The sequence below is a fragment of the Macrosteles quadrilineatus genome, unplaced genomic scaffold (genome assembly GCF_028750875.1).
Source record: "Macrosteles quadrilineatus isolate MER2022 unplaced genomic scaffold, UCM_ALF_1.0 Scaffold_1__1_contigs__length_201487025, whole genome shotgun sequence".
NCBI lineage: Eukaryota > Metazoa > Arthropoda > Insecta > Hemiptera > Cicadellidae > Macrosteles > Macrosteles quadrilineatus.
In genome coordinates, this window is record NW_026542594.1 from 105,983,942 (window position 1) to 106,005,153 (window position 21,212).

The 21,212-nt window shown below is 36.5% G+C and overlaps 1 protein-coding gene across 4 annotated transcripts in view; it reads right to left on the reverse strand.

Moving 5' to 3' along the window:
• LOC128982069 (AMP deaminase 2) overlaps positions 1-21,212 on the reverse strand; it is a 158,197-nt gene that overhangs the window by 38,925 nt on the left and 98,060 nt on the right. For all 4 annotated transcript variants that reach the window (XM_054401140.1, XM_054401257.1, XM_054401202.1 and 1 more), the window contains 2 exons: positions 3,374-3,503; positions 645-839 (listed from right to left, as the gene is read on the reverse strand). In XM_054401140.1, coding sequence (XP_054257115.1) covers positions 645-839; positions 3,374-3,503 — 325 coding nt within the window. The remainder of the gene's footprint in view (positions 1-644; positions 840-3,373; positions 3,504-21,212) is intronic.

The following is a 21,212-nucleotide window of genomic DNA, read 5'->3' on the forward strand; positions in this document are numbered from 1 at the left end:
CTCGAGTCATACCGACGATCACACAGTGACCGCGAGTCATACTGACGATCATGCCGTGACCGCGGCTACTTTAAACCCACAACACACGCATTAAAAACGGCTGTTTTTGCTGCAGTATGATGAAATTGTGTTTAGGAGCGATTAAACTAAAATTTATTGTCTAGTTAGAATTTTTGATTGCTGCATAATTATTTATTTACTTGAAAAACATCGCATTATCTCAAAATATTTTATGGAAGAGCATTAAGAAAGGGGTTTGTGTAATAAATATAACAAATCCATTAAGACAATTTGGTAAAACGCTAAAAAATGGTATTGATATAGAGAATTGATTTTTCAGGTATCGATATCAGTATCAAGAATGTATCAATTTTGGTATCAATCAACACATCACTGATTGTTATATTGACATATTTTTTGTAAAAAGATTATTAGTTTAGATAATTCACAACGTAGTTGACTCATCAGAATTCTCCACAATTCACAATGTTCCTCGATGGAAAGACAAATTTAGGGCTCTTTATGTGCAATAATGTTTAGAAAAAACTTGTCAGAATGTAAGAACTCAATCAAAAGCAATAAAAAAGCCAAATTTGTATAACAGGAAGAACAAATATAGAGATGTTGGAAATGTTAATGCTCACCGCATGCACATCCAGCATGTCCACAGTGAGGTCGTAGGACGTGAGGTTCATGGACTGAAACACCTGTCTCAGAGTCATTTCTCCGTCCCTACCGTTGGTCACTACCTCGTCAGCGTGATTCTTCAACGTCTTCTTGATAAAGCGCAACAGGTGCTTCTGGTTCATGCAAGATGCCGCGTGAATATGTGTGTCAACCTGAAGTAATATATCATGAAAATTAGGTTGTTAGTTGAGCTGTTGAATTAGGAATTGTTGAATCTAGATATGAACAGAATCATTATTTAGTTTAGGTTCAAATCTATTTAGTAGTAGGGAAAAAATCTTTACTTTAAATTTCCTCGCATACTTGAACGTAATAGCTGCTAATGTACTTGTATTACTCTCGAAAACAATTTAGGATGCTAACACCAATCTCCACAGGTTTTTTTAATAAATTAAACTTTAAAAACATACTTATCAGAAATACAGATTTAAATTATTTATGAATTCCATAGTTGAATCAATGGTTATCAAAAAAACAAAAAGACACAATGAGTCCTTGAATTTTTATAAAATCTTAAAGGTCTTGTTATACTTTTGTGCCATAAACACACTTAATACGAGACATGTTTTTTAAATAAGTACCATTTTTAAATTTCTCCATTCCAGCGCTGCGATTGGCATTTTGGACATTTGTACTGTATGTGCATCTATTGTCAAGCATGCGCCAGAAATTTGGCAACAATCGGCCGTGTTTACATCCCTTTTCGAGCATTCAATATGGTGCTACCAATTGAGACTGCCCCCGACTGTGAAGTGCATGCTGTAATTAGATTTTTAGGTGCTAATGGTGTGAAAGCCATTGAAATTCATCGACAGATTAGTGAAGTGTATGGCGAGAACATTATGAGTAAATGAAACTTCTCAGATAATGATGAGATCGTAAACCCACTGTTCTCTCCCACTTTTTCATCAACTTTACGGACCAATTCATCAGTAAAGACAGATGGCCGCCCAGTGCGTTGCTCATCATGAATGTTGGTGTGGCCGTCTTTAAATGCCCTTACCCACTTGCGTACCATTCCGTCACTCATAATGTTCCCGCCATACACTTCACTAATCTGTCGATGAATTTCAATGGCTTTTACACCTTTAGCACTTAAAAATATAATTACAGGGCGCACTTTGCAGTCGGCAGAAGTCTTAATTGGCGGCACCATTTTGAATGCTCGAAACGGATGTAAAAATTGCCGAATTTCTGGCACAGGCTTGCCAATAGATGCACATACACAGCACAAATGTACAAAATGCCAATCGCAGCACTGGAACGGAGAAATTAAAAAACGGTACTTACTTAAAAAACATGCCTCGTATGTTGTGGTAATAGTTAGATTTAATTTAACATGAAGTAGGGCCTATGACATTTAATTTGCAAACTGATTTTGTGATGTTACTCGCGCATCACTTAACCTAAATTAACACAAACTGGAAGTAACAAGATTTTTTAACCAATTTGAGCTATTTTGTATAAATTATTTGCCATCTAAAAACATTAAATTCATGAAAAAATTACTAAAAATTTGCTTGGTTTCAGGAGGAGGGCACCTTTAGAGTAAACGCCGGCGTACACAGAGACAGATGGACTAAAATTTTCTCCCCTTGTTATCAAATGGCAACGCATACAGGAATACGTCCTATTGCCAAAATCTGCTTGAGTTCGCGGACAGACTTTTTGGAATCGCCTCTCGGGCGATTTTTAAAAATCCTCCTGCGGACTTTTTCTGCTGCGCATGCGCAAAGAGGGTTTTTGAACATTACTTCTTTACACTGCCACTAGGTGCACTGTAGTTTGTTTACTAAGGGTGTCCAGCCCACCTGGAAACTGGGACTTTTTTGTAATATTTGAGCATCAGGGGAAATCCGTGAATTTGGTAAAGAACTGTGGCAATCACGAAATTGCCATGATTGCGAGAAATCTTCGCACATTTTGCGGCGATTTCAAGATACCTTTATGAATGTCCAACATCTTGAGAAATTATGACGGGTGATGCCGCAATCGCAGGGAATTATAATTAATTTTGCCACGATCGCTGAAAATAATCACCAATATTGCCCCAATCACGGAAATTCATCTAAGATTTGCCATGGTTGAAAGTAATGATCACCAATGTAGCTGTGATCGCAAAAACTCTGCACAGAATTCGGAGAAGGGGTTGTAATATACTAGCACGTTTATATAAGTAGGTTTTAATATTCGAGCGGCAAGTTTTGTCCTGGAAATTTTGAGCCTACATAACCTGGAATTGTCCTTGAATTTTATTTTGATGGGACGCTAGACACCCTGTAATTAAACATACTTGTGAGGGACTGTCATCCCATTCCACACTTTGTTACGTTTCTTTTGGCTTATTTATTGGTTAATTTTTACAAGGTAATTGAGGGAAGGGATAGTTTGTCTGCTTGCGGACTCCTGCGGTTGTGTGCGTTACAAATAAATTTGTCCACCTGTAGGAGTCCTTTCTCATGAGTCCGTCTGTTTCTGTGTGCACCGGCCTTTACATAGTACAGGTTGTTGATAGCCATCACATCAAACTTTAATTGTCAGCTGGATGTTCACAAATGGAATTATTGCAGCTCTTCTGAAATATCATTTGAGGACAGAGATATTTCACATGTTTCAGGAACAGGTTTTTAATTTTTGATATCTAGCTATGTGTAGGCCTACACTTTTATTTGATAAACACACTAACCTTGCGAATATTATAAAAGTCCCTGTGGGGAACAGCTTTTTGAGAAGCGAGTTCTCGTAGCTCATTCAGCAGAACATGTAACTGATACTTGGACGAGAGGTAACTCAGACGACGGTAACAAAATGACTTCCTATCAATATCAACATAACAACAGAAATATTAGCAACATCACTCTATAAAGATTGTAATGAATTAAGGTAAACATTACTTTCAAGTGGAACTGTGTATAAAATAAATGAGTTAAACTTAATTCTACGAGAAACAAATGTAAATATTCTATGTCTAGTTGAGCAAAGATTAAATTTAGATCAGGTAACAGTTATGAATTGTTTAGAAACATTTAGTTTAGCGTCTTTTTATTGCAGACAAGAAGGTAAACGTGGTGGATCCTGTATTTAAGTAAAGTCAAATTTAGAAGTAAAAGAATAGACCTAAATTAGTAAATTTATATTTTGAAGACTTTGTTTTTGAAGATCGCTGTGTATATAATATTACAAATAATTATTATTTCAGTATATTCAATATTGTGTCCTTGACATGAGCAATTTTAAGATGTTTATGGAAAAGTTAGAATTATTTTTTATATTACTAAAAAAAGAAACAAAAACAGCTCTATATACTTAACAGGAAATTTCTATGTAGATGTTTTAGAAAACTTTAAAAAACCTAAAAAAGACTCTTTTATAAATCTATTAATATCTTATGGTCGTTTGTATTGCTCTCAAGGTCCTACCAGGATAAAACCAACATCTCATACTTGTATTGATAACATCATTTGTAATAGGAGAAACAAATACTCAAAGTACTTAAACATAGAGATAAGATTGTCCGACCACAGAGCATTATTTATTTTAAATGAACACAATTTGAACAGTGTAGTTAAGAATGTGACGCAAAATTCTAGGGGGGGAATAAACTAGTATTCACTAAGTCAGGCTAGGCCTACCCCTAGAACCGGCCACACTCAAATTTCTTCCCCGGAGTGCTCAGAAGGAGCCGAGAAAAATCCAGGGGTCGATACGAAGTTGTCACGGCTTTGACTGATCAATTTATTTAAATTTAATCGAAGGCTCAGAGCTCTAGAAGCGCTCAGGAAATCCTGCAGACGCTCAGTTGGAGTTATATCATCCCAGCCTTCGTAAAAGTGTTTTGGAGAATTTTGCCTAACTTTTAGAATGACTCTGTAGGGCCGACGAGTATCCAATCTTAAGCCAATGTGATATAAATACTCGTAATGAACTTTAAAATATTTAACTAAAGGTCTAGGTAAATAATATAAAATCGAATATAATGTAAAAGCAATTCCTACAGAGTCGTCGGGGCCTAATTAATATAATTGGACGGATAATTTAACGTGAGTGGTTTAAAATAAATTTAATATTAATTTTCGTAGCTGATTGTTCAAATCAGCCTGCTCCCAAGACTTGATTCTTTCACCCGCCAAAGACGGGGTTTAGAACTTAGACGACAAGTCTCGGGGTATTAAAACGTCGAGTCAATTAAAATAATATAAGTAATAATTACTCGTTAAGCGAACGGAGAAATCGTAATTTCGAAACTAATTAATTAAAATAAAATAAACGATCGCCACCGCTAGTCACTGGCAGGCAGGAACTGGCGGGTCAAGACTCAAGTTACGATATTAAATTTAGATAATTCGAATCGGTAATTTAAGAAAACGAAAAAGTAAAATAAGTTAAGTATGCGCATAATAAAGATAAGACAAAAATGACGTGAAACGTAAAAAGGAGCCTAACTGGTGTGTTAGCTAACCTTCGTAATCGAATCGTAGGGTCGTATTCGTAAGTCGTGTGTGAGCTAGTCGGCGGTCAAATAGCGAATCATTCTTGTCCGGCTCAAATCATGATTTCCTCGGTCGAGGCTTAATCGCTCTGGTGGTGAGTTTGAGAACTAGCCAACAGCTGATCGGAAATTCACCTGTTGAGCCGGTCTAGTTGTCGTCTGTTGTTGGTCAACAAACACCATTTCGAGGTTAGGTGATGTTGTAATCGGCGTTAAATATTCGTAAAATCGGTCGTTTTAACTTTATTATGTGAAACAAAGTGCTATTATGAATAAATATATCGTTGTGGGTGTGTTTGTGTACTTCACTGTTATTAAAAGTAGGCCTACGTTCTTTGGCCCATAGCCAAAGCTATGGCCAACACATAGGCCTAAGAGTAGGATGTTGTGGATAAAAATCGGGTAAGTTATGGTGTTTGTTGACTAGCAATACGTTTTTACTAGGGGTCTGCGGTACAGAAAATTTAAGGTCGGTACGGTTCGGTACGGTACAATATTTTGTACCTCGATTCTCGGTACAAAATCGGTACGGTACGCGGCTACCCGTATTTTTGCGGTTTTCTTCTCAGAACTGTATCCAAACCATTATTTTTAACTTTAATACATAGACATTACTATGAAAATGGATAGTATCCTACATTCATGGTTTTCTAACAACAATTACTGTACCACATATTATTAAAACAAAACCTTTTACTACTACGAGGATTGTGTCAAGAAAAATCACAGTTGAGATAAAGGCTTTACCTATTTTACTCTGAGATACTTTGAATAGCCATGATAAAGTAGTTTAAAAATAGGATGAGAGTTTTTATGAATAAACATGTTTGAAACATTTATTGACAAGATAATTTCACAAAACTGATCAATTATTTCCAACCAACACAATGTCTAGTTGTTTTTTTTTTATTTTAAAAACATATAAAAGCATTCAGTAGAAGACAGTGTAGTTTTGCCAGCTGTTCACAGCAGATGACAATGAAAAACTGGAGGTTATGATGAAGTAATGGCAAAGACCATTTTTTTTATCAGCTTCAAAAGTTAAGTTATAAGATGGATACAATTCTTGCAAAGTTTTTTTCTGAAACTAAAATTTGGATTATCACAGAGTAAGATTTGATGTTGGGCAATTAGACTTTATAACTGTGTAAAAGGTGTGTATCCCTGAATTTATAAATTGCATTCTACACTTATTCACTGCCAAACATAATTCAGTAGAACCTTGATGAACCGAGAATTACACTAGCCTACATAACTTCATTACCCCAAGTAAAATACCAAGATAATTTTTATAATTGTATTTGAATCGTATAATCTTAGTTTGTTAAAAATGGATTGTATGTTCAACAATAATTGCAGTCCATTATTGTTAAGCAGTATGGTCCCAAATTATTGTTTTTGATTTTGAAACATCACAGTTCATTTGACAAAATTATAGTTGAAGCAGCTCAATGTCAAGTCACGCACGCTTGTGCAATAGTTTGTTTACATGCTTTCTCCAGACCACGGGGGAGGGGAGGGTCTGATAAGCCGTCTATTGTTCACCCCCAAGAAGGTCCGACCCTCATTAGTGCCGCTCGGCTGCACTCAGTGGGGAACCCAATACCACAAATCAATCTTTTAAATGAATACAAATATTTGGTAATAATTGTTTTATTAATATTCACCTTGAAATTTCAATAAATTTGGTGTAAAATTTGACAAAAATCTGCCATTTGGACCGATTATTAATACAATACCAAATACCAATAAAGTAGTACCGTACATTCATTGGTAATTAAATAATAGGTAAAAATTTACCGATTTTCGTCAAGTTTTACCCCCTGCTGTGCGCTATGTCACAAAAGCTGATAACGACATGGGTTAGATTAGTAATCAAGTTATCAGTAACCATGGCAACTTGTTGAATGCGTGATGAAGGGAAACCCAAGAAATAGAAGAACAAAGAGAAAGAATGACGTTGTTATCTTTATACCCTTTTTACAATTTCCGTTATTGTTATCTTTATGTAAGATTTTATGATTTTGTTTTATAGGTTTATAAAATATTCTTTTTAACTACGGGAATATCAATTTATAATTTATCAAAGTGCTTCTCTTCTGAAACAGCAATACCGGATGCATAATAAAGGTCAATGGCCTAAAATATCACGATTGTGCAATATTGTATTTTGATGTTGAAATTAAAATTACGACAAAAGTTTGTATATATCCATGGTCGTCAATAGAAAGATAAAATATCCATAACAAATATTTAATTTATAAAATAAGATTGTAGATTTGTTACAAGTTTAATATGTAGCCATAAACAGTTTTATGGCAGTAGGCAATGGCCAGCGGCAAATTCAATATTCACGAAAATACTGATTAAGTTAGAGATAACATTTAACAGTCATCATAAAACTATTATTTTTATGATAAAACAGAATTGGGGAAAGTCGTAAAGAAATAAAAGTGATAAAACTCAACAGTTCTTGGAAGTACTTCAATACAACAATTATTGTCGTGATAAAATGTTAATGGATTTGGGACTGCTTATGGGTTTTTTATTGCATCATCACGCTAGTAATAAATTATGAAGATCATAAACAAACATCTGATAAGACTTTTATGTGCTCGGAACCAACTGCCGTTGACTACGATAGTAAACTGAAAGTAATTTATTATTATAATAGGCTGTACCAAACCGAATTTGTACCGTGTAAAATGCTGTACCGAACCGATGACGGTAATTAAGCTTGTACCGTACGTACCGACTTTTTCGGTGCACCGCAGACCCCTAGTTTTTACCCCCCTTAAAATTTGGTACCTCACAAGAAGTGTAACAATATATTAAGAAAAAGAGTTTTGAATGAACATAATATAATAAACTTTCTGGAAAAATTAAAGAACCCTCAAGGTATGTTTATAAAAATAACAATTACATTATTGAAGAATTTTAACCTGGACTACAACATACCAGTTTTTGATTTCTCACAGGTTAGTAAAGACAAAGTAAGTCAAGTCATATTTTCTTTAAAACATAAAATATCAGCCGGTTGGGATGCTTATGATGAAATTCCAATAAAGCTAATCAGGAAACCCAACAACATAATTGCAACAATGGGAAAACCCCATTTTTACCCCATAAACCCCCGTTCCCATTGTCCGGTCAAAAAACACTGTTTACCTTCCCCGTAGCCAGCAAACCTAAGCACTCGCTTGTTTATGGAAATATTTTAGTAAATATGTAATCAGACAAGTTGAAATTGGCTTCGTCTGCAGGTTTGTTGCGGCGGGGGTATTTTATATTATCAGCAAGTTTGGTTGGTTGTGTTAGGTGATGATAGTTTAATTTTATAATTAAAAATTGTAAAATTAGTCTTATAATAAAAATAATATAATTTTTCTTAAGTCGACGTGAGGGGCTCTCGCGGCTCGCACAATGCCTGACTCCTTCGCAGAAGAGGTTTACATCGGCTTCTGACCAGGCGCCTCAGACACGCTGGTCTCGGCGCGCAGTGTCACATTTGATGTTGACCCTACTCGGACAGTTGCAAACTCAGACAGTTGATATTTCGATATTGTTTTTAATAATTTAAAAACTCGGCCAAATGAAAACTCGGACAGTTGATTTAACCAAATATTATTATTATTTAAACCTTTCTTTATCCTTTTAAGATTCTTTTAACTTTATTTTAAAATTTTCTGTAGAATATTTATTATTTTATAGAACATATGTAACAAAACATGTTGACCTTGTCTATTGTAATGTTTATATTACCAAACGACAATAAAGATTTGTTATTATTATTATTATTATTAACCATACTCGGACAGTTGAAAACTCAGACACTTGATATTTCGATATTTTTTCAAATAATTTAATAAACTCGGACAAATGAAAACTCGGACAGTTGATTTATCTAATTATTATTAGTTATTTATCAAAACTCGGACAAATGAAAACTCGGACAGTTGATTTAACCAAATATTATTATTGTTTAAACCATACTCGGACAGTTGAAAACTCGGACACTTGATATTTCGATATTATTTTAAATAATTTAATAAACTCGAACAAATGAAAACTCGGACAGTTGATTTATCTAATTATTATTAGTTATTTATCAAAACTCGGACAAATGAAAACTCGGACAACTGATTTTTCAAATATTTTGTACTTTTTAACTAACTTGGACAGTTGAAAACTCGGACAAATGATGTGATCCCATTGGACTTGCCTTTTGGACAACCTAAAAATTTAATTTTCATTGTTTGGATTTTGTAAGTTTAACACATTAATTATTTGGACACTATTTAATTTATTAATTCTTAGCATTCAAGCCAGCACGACACCCTACCCTGAGATATAGCACATCTAAATTATATACTATTGTAAATTTGAACCTTTATCAAAAAATTATCTTCTATTTTATTTTAATTTCAGCCCACACTCCATTGTCAGTCCTTTCATTATAACGTAACTTAGCCTTTTAAATTTTGTTGCATGTTTGTTCATTTGTTTCAATAACATATCTTTTGTAATTCGTATATCTTTGTTATTAACTTTAAACATTTATAGAATAGGCCTAGCCTAAAATGAATATTGTGAGGTGAGTTTACAAATTGGCGCACCAACGTGGGGCTTGAATAGCTCATTAACTTTATTGCAATTCTCACCATAACTAGCCTATAAGTTTGTTAGATTTAAGAGTTTGCATTGTTAACTTGTCCCGTAATCGCCCCTGTTTCCTAAAATAATCAACACAACAACATCGCATATTTAATAATCACGCATGACCTAAATATTTTACATTAAAATGTCGGAAAATAAATACAATTTACGGCCTAAACAACACTACCCGTCTCTGGATAGAATATCAAGTTCTAGCGACGACGACATAAATGACAGAACATACGGCAGCCATTATGATCAACCAGAACAACAACAAACCCGAGAAGAAGCCTCAAATTTCAACGACCACCAACCGTTCACCGGATCCATTGACCAATCAGAGAGCGTTGATCATTTGACTTTACCCGCCTTTGTTCCGCCACCCGAACTGCCTCTAGCCGAAACGTCACCGACCAAAAACACTATAGTGCCGCCGTGCCGAATGCAGCTGGACTTAAGCGATATTCCCTGAACGAGTTCAATGTGACAGACAATACTGCAGACAGCCGACGAACAGCTGATATCATTCAAACACAGTCTCAGTCCGTTCATAATGAGAATCTCGAGCTCCTTACACATTCCCACACTTCAACTGATGAATTAAACGTCACAAATCCTCCAGTACAGACACCCACAATCGATATGAACATGTTAGTTAACATTATGACCAACTTGAGTAATAAGTTTGAACAAACCAGTGCTGAACTAAAGTCAGAATTAGAATCAGAAATCCGTGAAACTAAATCAGAAATTCAATAAATAACAAAACTCCAGATTCTGAAGCGAAACTAATTCAAACATTTAACAATAAAATAAACGAAACCTACCAAGAAATCTAAGCATGTAGAAACGCATTTGAATCACAAATACGTGAAACTAGAGAAAGTCAAATTGAAATAAAGTCAGAAATAAATGCCATAAAATTAACACAAAGTATTTTAATTGAAGAAACAGCTAAATTAAATGATCGGCTATTGTTAAAAATTGAAGACTCTGAAAAACAGTTGAAACAATTTGTTGTTAATAGCATATTAAAACAACAATCTAATTCTGAAATAGAGCAAAACAAATTCCAAGAACAAAAAATAATCTCAACAGTAAAATCTGTAACGCTCAGCGCCACTATTTTATATAGTGCCACACAACTAAATCGCTGGCCTTGCGATCGGCGCGCCTCCTTTCGGTCTGCCGCTTGCCTTTTTTTCGAGAAACGTCAAGGAGCTACGAAATCGAGTTTTCCTCGGTCTTGTCTGTCGCCGGCCTCCGTCCCCTTCGTTGGATTTTTCTGATTGTCCGTTTACTGAGATCGACATGCCTTCGTTTTATCAGGATGAGTCTATAATTAATTATTAAGTAGAGCTAAGACCAGGATGATAGGCTAGTTAAATTATTTAAGGGGAAGCCGGCAGGCTTTCGCCCCATTCGCAGAAATGTAAATTCCAAATTATATGATTACCTCGCTTAACGAGGTAATCATTCCTAGACATGCCAAAATCACCACGTTGAAGGCTTAAGTATCAATTCCTTCAGGAATCGCCTTATGAGTCCAAATTGATTCAGTAATGAGTTAGGGAGTGATATTTACCTGTTTTTTATTCATTACCATTTACACTATCTACCAGTTTAGTTTGGAAGGTTAGCTATAGTTCTTTTAAATAGTTAAAAATAAGTAATCAAAGCTGGCTTGGCCTGCTTCTGGTCTGGGTAAAGATTTCCGCCCTCTGGTTCCCCAACAACGTTTCCAATTTAATTGTCATTTCAAGATGGAAGTAGAGTACAGCACTTTCTTAATTGCAACATGTTAGGGTCCTCCAGGCCCTAACACCCACAACAGCCAATTACCAACACATTTCACTTAATTACAATCAATACATCACATCACCACAGAATCAATAATCAGTTTTCACACCATCAATCTCACCAAAGGGGCCACATATGGTAGCAGAGCGTGGCGACCCACACCAGTCCAGCCTTGGTTACCCGGCACCTATCGTGGGTCAAATCCACAACGCCCCTGACAGATCACAGCCAACTCCGTCAGTGATCGGTCCACCGCCCTGCTACTTACCCTTCACCACCCTCAAGTAACACGACAGTTACCCTTTTTTATTTTTATATTCTCGGTAATACTTAAAACCTCAGTTTTTTTACAGTATAGCAGCTGCACAATCAAAAAAAAAATATATATATATATATATGAATTTATTAAAAGCACCTTGAGAATATTAGTAACAATATTTTTTTTTAAAGTGGGTATCCCTCAAAAAGAAGAAAGTCCCAGTGTAACACAACAGTGCGATTGCCTCGAAAGCAAATCCGGCAAAATGGACTCGCTGTGGACACAACCTGTGAAGGGAACAGTGGACAGGAAGGAGAAGAGTGCGCAGCACTGGTGAATCAACCCAGACTCAGCCTCCAGCAGCTTCGTCCTGGTTGGCACTGCTAGCAGCTTCGCCTTGGCCAATAGTGCCTGCAGACCGCAGAACTCCTGAAGTGACATCACAACCCGTCTACTCCAAGACGCCGCCCACAAAGCCACGAAGCAGTCACTGCGGCGAAGCGTCAAGCAGACTACCAACAGCCTATGCCACACAAGCTGCGCCAACTCATCCTCTACAACCGCCAGCCTGGAACAAACCAACCCAAACTGCGAGTGCCTTCTCCCACCCTCACAAAAACGAACAGAACAGTCAGTGTTCCCAAACCTTCCCCTTTCAAGAAACAAAATCAAAACAGTGCATAATAAAAAAAAAAAATTTAAAAAAAAATAATAAAAAAAAAAAAAAATTTGTGCGTGCAGTTGCGAACCTTATCGTTTCCAAAATGCAATTCTAGCTCAAATGTTTTCCCAAACAGGATAGCATGGCTGTCGTAACCCACATTCCTTCCTCATTTTTGCAGGGGGGGTGGATCCCGATCTCTGTCGTATTTGGCTCAACCAATCACAAAAACATTCACATCCCCAAAAAAAAAAAAAGGTGCCCAAGGTCCCAAGTCGAGCCGGACTGGTTTGGGGTTTTCTGTTTCACCCATCGATTTCTCGGCTTCCTTTTGAACCAAACCGGGAAAGGTATCTGAGGACCCAGAAATTATGATGCGGAGAAGCAACTCGAGCGACAACCTTCCTTTTTGAAACACTACACACCTCTACTTTCCTTCCCTAACCAAAAAAAAAAAAAAAAAAAAAAAACCTTGAGGGGGGGTGGTTGTGACGCTCAGCGCCACTATTTTATATAGTGCCACACAACTAAATCGCTGGCCTTGCGATCGGCGCGCCTCCTTCGGTCTGCCGCTTGCCTTTTTTTCGAGAAACGTCAAGGAGCTACGAAATCGAGTTTTCCTCGGTCTTGTCTGTCGCCGGCCTCCGTCCCCTTCGTTGGATTTTTCTGATTGTCCGTTTACTGAGATCGACATGCCTTCGTTTTATCAGGATGAGTCTATAATTAATTATTAAGTAGAGCTAAGACCAGGATGATAGGCTAGTTAAATTATTTAAGGGGAAGCCGGCAGGCTTTCGCCCCATTCGCAGAAATGTAAATTCCAAATTATATGATTACCTCGCTTAACGAGGTAATCATTCCTAGACATGCCAAAATCACCACGTTGAAGGCTTAAGTATCAATTCCTTCAGGAATCGCCTTATGAGTCCAAATTGATTCAGTAATGAGTTAGGGAGTGATATTTACCTGTTTTTTATTCATTACCATTTACACTATCTACCAGTTTAGTTTGGAAGGTTAGCTATAGTTCTTTTAAATAGTTAAAAATAAGTAATCAAAGCTGGCTTGGCCTGCTTCTGGTCTGGGTAAAGATTTCCGCCCTCTGGTTCCCCAACAACGTTTCCAATTTAATTGTCATTTCAAGATGGAAGTAGAGTACAGCACTTTCTTAATTGCAACATGTTAGGGTCCTCCAGGCCCTAACACCCACAACAGCCAATTACCAACACATTTCACTTAATTACAATCAATACATCACATCACCACAGAATCAATAATCAGTTTTCACACCATCAATCTCACCAAAGGGGCCACAAATCACAGTTAGAAGAACATAAATCTAATTTCGAGCAGAAAATAGAAGAAATCACTGTTAAAACACAATTTGACAATGAGCTGCCCTACAAAATGAAGTATTGCCTAAAATCACCCTACAAACTAGATTAATTGAAACACAACAGCTCAAAATTCAGACTCTCAACCAAAATTTAATCAAATGTGATTCTGAAGTAAACAACTTAAAGCAAGCTAACCCAATAAATGAACAAGCAGGTGCGATTCAAGTAATCTATAGCGGCTATGAGAACAATGATTGTCAACTGCCGAAACTTAATGGACGAAGCGGCAACCCAATGGAATATCTGCACAAACTTAAGCGGTATTACGAGAGAGGGATCGAAAGGAATATGAACCGCAATCAAACCGAATACCTTAAAGACCTATTGGAAATGTCATTTGAAGGACCCGCATCCTGATGGTTGCAACTAATCAGATTAGACATTCTTGATTGGGACCATTTTGCTAAGGAATTTGAGTGCAAATATTGGAGTCAAGCCGTCCAAAGAGGAATAAAAGCCAAGATTGGGTCCGAAAAATATCAAGCGAATGGAACCTTGAGTCGTACGGAATATTTAACCGAACGTGTACTTTTATTGCAATCCATGTCCCCTAGTTTAAGTGAAGAGGAGATCATATCATTATTGGCAGAGCGATTCGATTCAATCATCCAGGACAGTGTTGATGTACAAAATATTACCACAATAAGAGCCATGGAACGACTTCTACAGAAAGAAGACATTCGAGACGGATTTATGAAAGTTAAGAGCTACAATCAGTGTGTCTAGTTTATTTCCATTATAAAATTCAAGACTAATTCCAGACTTTTCAAGACTAATTCCAGATTTTTCAAAACTAGTTTTTTCAACAACTAGCACACTTAAGCACTATAGTTCACTATAGTGCACTAGCACTGTTTAGTTTTTTCAGTGAGCGTTGATACCAAAATGTATCGATTCTCGATTCTTGATACCCATACCAATTTTTATAGCTTAACACGTTCGCTACTGCAATAGTACGAAATTTTCCATTCACATGAACCAGCGACGCACATATGCGACGGCCGGTTTCCACCCATGGACTGCTAGTCACATTAAAATAGACTGCCGATGCATATTTGCGTCGGGGTTCTAATGATATTAAAATGCTTATATCTTTGTAGTGGTCTATTTGAAGGCACTGAATTCCCTGCAGTGGTCTACAGAGATGTCTGACACACAACTGTGTCGCTTGGTCTGTGGATATGATGATTGGTGACGTCATATAATAGTTGGAAAAACTGGTCTTTACTTTTCTGCATCACTGTATGTATTTATGCAGTATGTATGCTGCATTATCCTATGTAGCTTTTATATTTGTTCAGTTATAAACTGTTCTTGAATAATCTGTTTATTTCTTTACTTACTTTCACCTTAAAACACAAAAAAATGAACTGTCGCATATATGCGACGTTTAGTCTATTTCAAGAAAATTATGATAATTTTCATTATTGTCTTCGCTGTAGACCGGGCGTCGCAAATATGCGACATTACAAAAGGTTATAAAAATCTATATATATAAAAGGCAAAGCCCTCACTGACTCACTGACTGACTCACTCACTCATCACTAATTCTCTTACTTCCCATTTACCTAGGAGGCTGAAATTTTGGTACACTGATTTTTTCCCATGTTAACCTTATGAGTACTCATGTTTAAATGGAATTAATGAATCTTAACACGTTGACTGCGCGCGCCGACTTTACAGGCGCTCCCCAGTGGCGGGCGAAGCCCCGGCGCGCAACCGAATCAGCGAACGCAATTGGCATTCAAATATTTCAGTCTGACGAATCACAAAAGAGCAGTGGTGACTGTGCTGCGTTACCCCGAGAGTGGATGTAGTTCACTGAAACACCCAAAGGTAGCAGCACTGCACGGATCCGTATCCAGTGTCTTTGTAATGTGGGTTGAAGAGAAAAAATCCCCGAAACCGGGACAAAAGCATTGCCAGACAGGATTTTACGGGAAATTTTAGTACCAACCTACACCAAAGTAAAGCTCGCATTCTAAGCTGGCAGGCTGGCAACGATTATAACGTCTCCGTCTGAGGCTAAGCTCACACTGACTCAATATATTTCTGTTGGTCTGGTGCCGACTGTAGTCGGCGCGCGCCACCTGGGAGCGCTGGCGACGCCGACTAAAGTCGGCACGCGCAGTCAACGTGTTAACAGCTGTTTCAATTAAACAAGTTGGTTCTGTTCTATGATGTTCAATAGCATTAAAGTTACAAGGATTACCAACAGGGTGCAGTACTATTATTTTTTTTTAATTTATGACAACAGCTAATTTGCAACCAAAAGGTGAGTGAGCGTAGCAAACGAACTTCAACCTGGAAGCGAGTTAGCGTAGCGAACGAGCTAACCTGAAGGCAAGTGAGCGCAGCGAACGAGCTCTAACCTAAAGGTGAGTGAGCGTAGCAAACGAACTTCAACCAGGACGTGATTGAGCCATGCAAACGAGCTCACTTATGAAGTTAAACGGGGCAAAGCCCGCGGGTACAGCTAGTATAATATATAATGATTATGATAGGACAACACACAACTTCAGTGATCAACAAAGTAATCCACCGAAGGACAGCACATTGATATTTGAGATTAGTACATAATTAGCACCAAACGCATGTATTACTTAGGAAGAACAAACAATTTTAAGTCAACTATTAAATAAATGCAAACACATTTTCTCTGAAGAATGAAGATATCTTATTCGGACCTTATCACATATCTGTTTTAAAACGATCATAGAAGAGTTTAAATGGTGAAGAAGATCTCGGCAACATAAACTCTCAAAACATTGTGTAAATAAAATCCTATTCAATCCATAATCATCAAGTGTCATAAATTATATGAGAGGAGATCGTCATGAACCTTAATCACGGGTGCGTGTACCTTTCTCCATTTCCCAATTGAAAAGTGTGAGAATATATCCTTTTAAATGCAAGAATATAATTATTATTTTTTAATCCCTTGTGATGAACAACGTGAAAGTTAGATTCCAGTTATGCAAGTGAAGTAAACTGTGTCCCAAAGAATGAAACAATAATAAAAATTCTTTCTATTGCTATTTCCTTGTGTTAGGTCATGAACTATCTTAACCCCTCACTAATTTCCCCATTTATGTTACGTTCATGTGTTTATGTAAATTTAGATTAAGAATTTTCTAATCATCATCATCCAATAATATGAATCATTTAACGATATGCCCTCCCCAGGAGTCATACTAACTACAGCTAGGCAAATTTCCCGCTGGTGATCCCACTAAATGTCTACAGAAATTCATTCCGGGAATTTTTTTACTGCTATATGTATATCAAGTCTTTCTAAAAAAAAACCTAATACAGTTTGTTTCCAGATGTCTGTCCTGCAGCATGTTACTGACCTCAAGACAAACAAGGATGATTGTTTTTACTATACTTTGTTTTTGTCAAACATGTTGTACGGAATAGAGTTCTGGGGCAGCTGCCAAAACCATTTAAAATTCTGAAAACTTTACTCTTAATAAAAAAAAATCTGGAATTTTATTTGAATGAAAACTGTAATCACGATTATTTAACAAGACATCGAAACAGTTTAATGAGTTTAACGACATAATGAGTACTTAAGTTTGCTGCTACAGGGGATGTTATGAGGTGCGTTTTTTATGAAAATGTAATAGCTTGGTGTGATATATTTTTAGAAATTTGATCAATATATATCCATAAAAAAAACAAACTACAAACGTTTATTTGTCCTCCATAAAATAAAATGAGCATTTAAAATTTACAGTAAAAAAAAAAAAAAAATTCTCCGTAACTATTCATTGTCACACAACACTCCAATGTACTAAATTACTTGTTTTTTTTATAGCTCTACTTAATGATTTAGAAAGAAATTGCAAAATATTATGTTTTGAGGGTCAAAAATGGGAAAATAGTAATTTCTGAAACTAGTGTGCAAAAAAAGGCAATTTGCTGCACATGAGAGAAATGTTTACTGCAGGCATGTGTGCATGTGAGCTGCAGGCGAGTGTGGAAAGTTTCTCGAGTGCAGCAAAGGCACTTTGCGCTAGTGTTACACATTGTATTTTTCCTTCAGTTACTATAAAGCATAGAAATAATTAGTCTTTCAAATATTTAACAATGCATTTTAGGTTAGGTTAAATCCAATTGTTGAACAAAATGGGAAACACTGGAACAGCTGATCGTAGTCGTAGAATCTTAATTTCAAGCGTATATGTATTAATTGCCTAATAAAGGCACACCGTTTTGTGTTGTTTGGTTGGAATACTGGAATGCGGCCAAAAAAATTAGTGCGTGAAAAGTAAAAATGAGTCGGGCAAAAGTAGGTAAATGCAGCATCAGTGGAACCTTGATAAGAAGACCCTCGACAACAAGTCGCCCTTGATAACAAGTGTCATTTTCAAATACCCTTAAAATTATTTTACCCCTAATCACATGTTATTACAAACCTCGATAAGAAGTCAACCTTGATAACAAGTCTTATTTTAAAATCCCCTCGAGAGTCTTGTTATCAAGGTTCTACTGTAAATACTTTGCGTGCTATAATCAGTACAAGAAAGCCCACTTTGTCAAGTAACTGTAGGAAATAGTTATTTGTGTAAGTGGCACTTTAACAAAAGTTTTTGGTGTTAAGTGACTTATTTGTGGGGCGATGTGGCACTTTGCTGCACGAGAGAGCAATGTTAACTCACGAGCTGTAAGCGAGTGTGGAAAGTTTTTGAGTGCAGCAAAGGCAGTTTGCACTCGTGTTACACTTTATATTTTTCCTGAAGTTACTATAAATAATATAAATACTTAGTCTTTTAAACACTGTACAACACGTTTTTAGGTTAGGTTAAATCCAAACATTGAACAAAATGGGAAACGCTGCACCAGCTGATCGTAGTTGTAATATCTTTAAGTGTTGCCAACCTATTTCCAAGCGTACACGGATTAAGTGCATAATAGCATGCTGTTTTGTGTTGTTTGGTTGGAATATTGGTGTGTGGCAAAAAAAAAAAAAAAAAAAAACTGCTACAAAGTAAAAAGTGTGCGGCAAAGTAAGTAAATGCAGCAATTAGAAGCTTTCTGTACTATAATCAGTGCAAGGAAGCCCACTTTGTCGGGTGACTGTAGGAAAAAACCATTTTAACCGAAAAACCCCGTTCCCATTGTCCAATCATGCTGGCTTGCAAACTTGTTAGAATATAGGCGTGTTTGACTACCTCACACTCATTTTTATATATAGGGCCTATATATATATGAATTTGAACGGATGGTGTTTTTGGCCTCTGGGGACATCAAAACAAAAAAGTAAAATGGTCCCGGGTCTAGGTCTTACCATGAAACTTACTGTATTAGCTTATTCCCAATATGGGAAATTTGCTAAAAGGTAGGCCTGTACTCTAAATGTCTCCAATCTCTGCAAGAACGACTGTGTCAAATTTATTGTTTGTTGGTTATGTTACCAACATAACAATGGTTAAAATAACCCCGTCGCAGCAAACCTGCAGACTAAGCGAATTTCCATTGGCCTTGATTTGATTTTCAATTACATCTATTCAAATAACATTAGGTTTTACGAGTACCTAGGTTTGCTGCCTACAGGAAGGGTAATAAAGTGTTTTTTTAGTAAAATATTACAGTAATAGCTTAGTATAAAATAAATAGATTTGCCAGGTTCCATCCAAATATATCCATAAACAAGCAAACTACAACAGTTTACTTATTCTCCAAAAGAATATCATGGGATTTTTTTAATTTACAATTTTCTCCGTAACCAATAATCATACAGAAATCTTCAATATACTAAATTATTTGTTTTTTAAGCTCTTCAAAATGGTCTAGAGAAAATTTGGTAAATTTTAAGTTTTGAGGGTCAAAAACGAGAAAAACCAATTTTTACCCCATAAATCCCCCCATAAAACCCTGTTCCCATGGTCCAATCATGCTGGTTCGCGAACTCGTTCAAATAAACGTAGGTTTACACGTTTGTACCAAATTTAATCGAAATCAGATCATTTTTGCTTGAGTTATCATGCTAACGGACACATATATATTTATGAATTTGAACGGATGGTGTTTTTGGCTTCTAGGGACATCAAAATTAAATCGGTCCCGGGTCCAAGTCTTACTATGAGACCTACGGTAATAGCTTATTCCCTATATGGGAAATTCGTTAAAAAGGGTTGATATTTTATATTCTAATTTTGTCACATACAATGTATACAAAGAATAACTTTGATTAAAAGTTAAAAACCTATGGTGAAATAAAGAAACTTTCCATCTATATTAAATCCAATGTATGTATGTTTGTTTGTTTGTTTTTTTGTTTGTCCTTTATGGACTCCGAAACCGCTTGACAGATTGTAATGAAACATTCAGGCATTATTAAGCATTATTCAAGGATGGTTTGTGTGAAGTTTGGTGCAGATCCGTCAAAAGGGCTCCGCCCCAGTGGCTCTGGGGTTTCCCATGCTAATCTTATGAGTACTCATATTTAAATGGAATTAAAGAATCTTAACAGCTGGTTCAACTAAACAATTTGATTCTGTGATGTTCAATAGCATTAAAAAGTTAATATGTTTACCAACAGGGTGCAGCACTATTATTTTTTTTAAATTTATAACAACAGCTAATTTGCAACCAAAAGGTAAGTGAGCGTAGTGAACGAACTTAAACCAGGAGGCGAGTTAGCGTAGCGAACGAGCTAACCTGAAGGCAAGTGAGCGCAGCGAACGAGCTCCAACCTAAAGGTGAGTGAGCGTAGCGAACGATCTTCAACCAGGACGTGATTGAGCCATGCGAACGAGTTCATCTTGAAAATGAACGAGCATTTGACATAAAACCACATTAGGACAGGACGACGTCTGTCGGGCCAGCTAGTATGTTATGAAAATAAGTTAATAAACAATGTGCAACAATTAATTTACCCTCAATAACAATAACTAGTGTACATGTTGCTCGTATTCGAGCAATTGCAAAGTGCCTATTACAGGAGTTATTTGAAAGCGAATAACATTCTTATTTACAATGAGTTTAAAAGAGTCAACTCAAAGATTACCAGTGTGTATAACTATAACTCAGACCATGTTTATCTTCGTTATTGATAAACCTAAAGCATTCCGGCCGGTTTTCTCCTTCTCAAAATGCCTCGCTGTACAGGCAACACAGGTCATTGATAGAGGGCCAATTGAGAACAAAAAGTCGTTTTAGGGTAGTGTTAGGGCGCATTTGTAACCTAATAGTTGAGTTTGTCCAGGGTCAGTTGCTGACTGTGATAAGTTAAACCTATTACGCGCTACTGTTCTG